The sequence below is a fragment of the Pseudomyrmex gracilis genome, unplaced genomic scaffold (genome assembly GCF_002006095.1).
Source record: "Pseudomyrmex gracilis isolate BER0280 unplaced genomic scaffold, ASM200609v1 scaffold_226, whole genome shotgun sequence".
Taxonomy (NCBI): domain Eukaryota; kingdom Metazoa; phylum Arthropoda; class Insecta; order Hymenoptera; family Formicidae; genus Pseudomyrmex; species Pseudomyrmex gracilis.
Genome location: NW_018020810.1, coordinates 65,385 through 67,087, shown reverse-complemented (window position 1 = coordinate 67,087; position 1,703 = coordinate 65,385). Strand labels below are relative to the sequence as shown.

At 43.0% G+C, this 1,703-nt stretch overlaps 2 protein-coding genes across 4 annotated transcripts in view; one reads left to right on the top strand and one right to left on the bottom strand.

Annotated features, from left to right (window-relative positions):
• LOC109858832 (WD repeat domain phosphoinositide-interacting protein 3) overlaps positions 1-886 on the bottom strand; it is a 3,401-nt gene extending 2,515 nt beyond the window's left edge. Inside the window, exon 1 of one of the 3 annotated variants that reach the window (XM_020436479.1) lies at positions 798-886. Coding sequence is in view for 2 of the 3 variants with exons in the window: in XM_020436476.1 (XP_020292065.1) it covers positions 138-207 (70 nt within the window). In the remaining variant the exon portion in view is untranslated. Of the gene's footprint in view, positions 1-137; positions 320-797 lie in introns of those variants that run through there. The other 2 variants (XM_020436476.1, XM_020436475.1) reach the window with 2 other exon arrangements.
• On the top strand, positions 414-1,662 carry LOC109858833 (rRNA methyltransferase 2, mitochondrial). Its single transcript, XM_020436482.1, has one exon. The coding sequence runs from the start codon at positions 657-659 to the stop codon at positions 1,395-1,397; it is 741 nt and encodes a 246-aa protein (XP_020292071.1). The 5' UTR covers positions 414-656; the 3' UTR covers positions 1,398-1,662.
• Positions 1,663-1,703: the final 41 nt, after the last annotated feature.

The window sequence follows — 1,703 nt, the reverse complement described above, 5'->3', positions numbered from 1 at the left end:
AGGTTAGACGCGAAAGAGGATTCGAGATGATGCGTTTCTCGTGTTTAATCGCGTGAAGTCAAAATAATTCCCACAAAAAAAAAAAAAAAAAAAAAAAAAAAAAAAAAAAAAAAACAGGTGCGGGGCACCGCGCGTACCTTGATCCTGATTGAAACCGGCGTAGATCAAGCCATTGCCGTGCGGATTACCCGCCGTGAGGTTCATCATCGAATCACTGTATCGGAGAAAACATCCGGGAACCGAGATATCTCACGCGCACAAAAGTCTTCAGATAATTCGGTCACACATCCTCGCCTGCCTCGCCGGCAACTCTCCTCAACTCAAGTCGCGCGATAGGCATACGTATATACGTGCGTATACGAATATACATGTGTGCGCCTATACCAAACGTGTATATATATATATATATGTATGTAATATACGTGACATGAATGTAGCCGGAGGTCTCTCCGGTTTCTCACGCGTGCCAACCGAACTACGGTTTTTAAACAGCTGATACGCACGGCTGCCAACGTGAAGGCACAAAGCGGCACCATCAAGTGTGCAACATGGCCGCGGCCTGGAGTCCGTGTGACGTTTGTTGAGTTGTTCGTAGGAAAGTCAGTAAAAAAAAAAAACAAAAAAAAACTACAAGCGGAAGGAGTCGATCAGAGAAGATGGATTGTTTCCACATGAGCGTTTTGATGAGAAGAACCGTGCACACTTGCCGCGCGCTGATGAAGGAGACACCGCGTAACTTGAAGGGAAAGAAACACAGTTCGCAGTTGTGGTTAAAGAGACAGTTGAGCGATCCTTACGTGGAGAAAGCCAAGCAAGAGAACTACAGATGCAGAAGCGCGTTCAAACTTTTGGAGATCAACGACAGATTCAAGATTTTCAGTCCGGGTCTGACTGTGATGGATTGCGGCGCGGCGCCTGGCAGCTGGACCCAAGTTGCCGTCAATTTGACCAACGCAAACGGCAAAAAGAACGGTCCGGTTGGCAAAGTTTACGCGATAGACAAACTTCCGTTTTATCCCGTTGAAGGTGCAACCGTGTTGGGAAATATGGACTTTACACACGCGAGCACGCAGCAAACTTTGTGGAAATTATTAAACGGTAATAAGGTCGATCTGGTTCTGTCCGACATGGCTCCAAACGCAACCGGTATAAGAGACATTGATCACGACAACATAATGTTGCTCGCTTACAATGCCATGAAGTTTGCGCTGCAGAACAGTAAATTGCACGGCACGTTTGTTGTCAAAGTTTGGGACGGCGGCAAAACAAATCAGTTCGAAGAGAATTTGTCGAGGTTTTACGAAAGTGTCAAAGTGGTCAGGCCCGATGCTACGAGAGACGAATCCACCGAACAATTCTTTTTGGCCAGAAAGTTTAAGGGTCTTAAAAAAAACTAACTGAACCGGACAGAATCAATTTTTTTTTTTTTTTTTTTTGTTGGAAGATACGTTGGAGAGAGGATAGACACGTGTGGTGGAGTTTTTGTGGGCAGGTTGTATATAAATAAATAAAACGTAGTCGGCGCAAATTTTTTTGTTTTGTTTACGAGCATTGTATATGTGTTTTTTTTTTTATAACTCCTTTCACTCCTTCCTTTATCTAACGGCCTTACACGACACGACAAATGCAATATACATCGATATGTATATATATATATATATATATATATATATTTTTTTTTTTTTTTCGCTATAAATAGTACA

Bases quoted from the DNA above. Each gene is read 5' to 3' on its own strand.
- LOC109858833 (XM_020436482.1), top strand. From the start codon at position 657: ATGGATTGTTTCCACATGAGCGTTTTGATGAGAAGAACCGTGCACACT.